At 52.8% G+C, this 2,066-nt stretch overlaps 1 protein-coding gene across 1 annotated transcript in view; it reads right to left on the bottom strand.

The window, feature by feature from the left end:
- Nucleotides 1-1,136, bottom strand: part of CEP135 (centrosomal protein 135kDa) — a 57,928-nt gene extending 56,792 nt beyond the window's left edge. Inside the window, exon 1 of the mRNA XM_012641096.1 lies at nt 1,006-1,136. Within this exon, the coding sequence (XP_012496550.1) occupies nt 1,006-1,136 (131 nt within the window). The remainder of the gene's footprint in view (nt 1-1,005) is intronic.
- Between the last annotated feature and the right edge of the window lie 930 nt (nt 1,137-2,066).

The raw sequence follows: 2,066 nt of genomic DNA, 5'->3' as shown, positions 1-2,066 counted from the left end.
CCCACGGATTTCTAGGTTCCTTCCACAAAAAGGAACTAACTGATATAGGGTGTTTTAGGGAAACTCCTGCAGACATCAGAAATACCCCTGACCAAAACAGGTGTATTACACCCAAAACAGGGTGTAAACTAGCAGAGCCTGCAAAAAACATTTCTCTTCTTTATCTGCTACCAATTCATAATACCTCCTCACATCCTGTTTGGGGGGGGGGGATGATAATGAACACAATGAATCAATAAATCATGGCCAGGGCCGCAATATTCAGGACAGATTAAAAGCCTCCCAGGATGGACAAAAACATGGATTAGGTTTTCCGTACCCATGGACTGTTGCCTTCCCCCATACCCTGCATTTAAACACTGTGGCTGTACTCTTGAGTTTCTAGCAAAACAACATAAAGGTTAGGTTTGGGGATCCCACGCACATATACATTTAGAACTATGCATCATCTACTTAACTCTGTAGAGTTGACATCTGAAAGCCAGTACATCCTATTTTTACAAAAACATCCTGTAAGTATGTAGGCACAAGGGCTTTAAAAAAGCAACTCCCCCCCAACAACAAAGAAACCCGTTAACTGAGATTATCTCGGAATCCTTCCTTTTTTTTAACTCAAAATAGCAGAGACTGGAAGGCAGAGAGGATGTTCACAAAGGTGCTAGGCAAAGACTGGCTGTCACTGTACGCTTTGGGGCATTTTTGTTACAAAGAACACGTATCATTCTTACACAGAGAGGGCATTTTAATTTTGAAATCAATCCATCAGTCAACAGCAAGCTGGTCTGCACGGCCCACACAGACGGCCCGTGACCAGCTGGGCTCAAGCTCTCCCCGACCAATTTCGGGTTTGCAACTTTACTGTCGGGTGTTGCGGGGAGCGGGTGTGGGAAGCCGGGCCGATTGGGGAGTCGCTGCGTCCAGCCCGGCCCGGCCCCGCCCCTGCCCCTGTCCCGGTTCGGCCCCACTTCCTCCCACGGCCGCGCGGCCTGCCGGCAGCGCCCGGGCCCGGTCCGCGGGGACCGCCGGAAGACGAAGGCGAAGGTGGCACCGCTGGCCTTGCCTTCCCCTCCCCGCCCTCCTCCGCGTCCGGACTCACCGGCAGCTCCGGCCGCCGCTCCCTCCGCCTGCAGCCGCATCGCCCCGGGGACTCGCTTTCCTCGCTGGCTCCTTCCGCCCAGTCACCGACTGCGGAGCTAGAGCAGTTTGAAAATGGCGCGGAGAGACTATCGGGGCCGGCACGGAGGAGGCGCCGCGGTTGCCCCGGTAACGGGAGCGGCGGACAAGGCTCGGCGCTACGCGCAACGAAGGCGCGCCCGGAGGCGAGGGCGGCGCTGGGCCCCGGTGTCCGGAAACGCAACGGCCCTGACGGCGCGAGGCCACGGCGCCCCCTGGCGGCCGGCGGCCGCGGCCAGCAAACCCCGAACCTCAGCGGCCGCCCGATCTGGCATCCTGTCAGGCGGGGTGTGGATCACCCATTGTGCGGGATGAAAACGCTGCCCCAGTCGGGGTCCCTGCAGTGGATTAGCTTTCACCTGCAAGGTGAGCGCCTGCTCGCCGTGTAACCCCCAGCGCAGACATCGCGTTGTCTTTGCAACTTTGCCTGACAACCGCCCAGTACAATTAACTGTTGCCCCACAGGCTGCGTGTGGAACCGTCGAATGGAATTCATCCATCAAAACATAATTACTTGTTTATATGTCTCTCTCTGCCGCCCCCAACTGTGAATTCCTTGAGTCAGAGATTATTTTACTTAGCTATGTCTCTAGCACCTACCACAATAAACATTTGTGAATGGAATTAAAATAAACTGTGTATAGAGAGTCTGCTCGCAGATGGAAAACACATAGTCATGTACTGTTACCCAAACTTGTTAAGATGCTTAGTTATTTCTGAGCTTTTTCGATAAGATTGCCTCTGATTAAAACAGAACAGAGATTAAATTATGAGCACATTATTTACAGTTTCCTTTTAACTGCTTCCTATATAAGTGCTTCATACATAAGTGACCTTACACTGCATAATAGAATGAGGCGATTGGATGATGACAGGGCATTTCATCAAGGCTT

The sequence above is a fragment of the Propithecus coquereli genome, unplaced genomic scaffold, assembly GCF_000956105.1.
Source record: "Propithecus coquereli isolate 6110/MARCELLA unplaced genomic scaffold, Pcoq_1.0 Scaffold162, whole genome shotgun sequence".
Taxonomy (NCBI): domain Eukaryota; kingdom Metazoa; phylum Chordata; class Mammalia; order Primates; family Indriidae; genus Propithecus; species Propithecus coquereli.
This window is presented reverse-complemented; position numbering and strand designations above follow the sequence as displayed.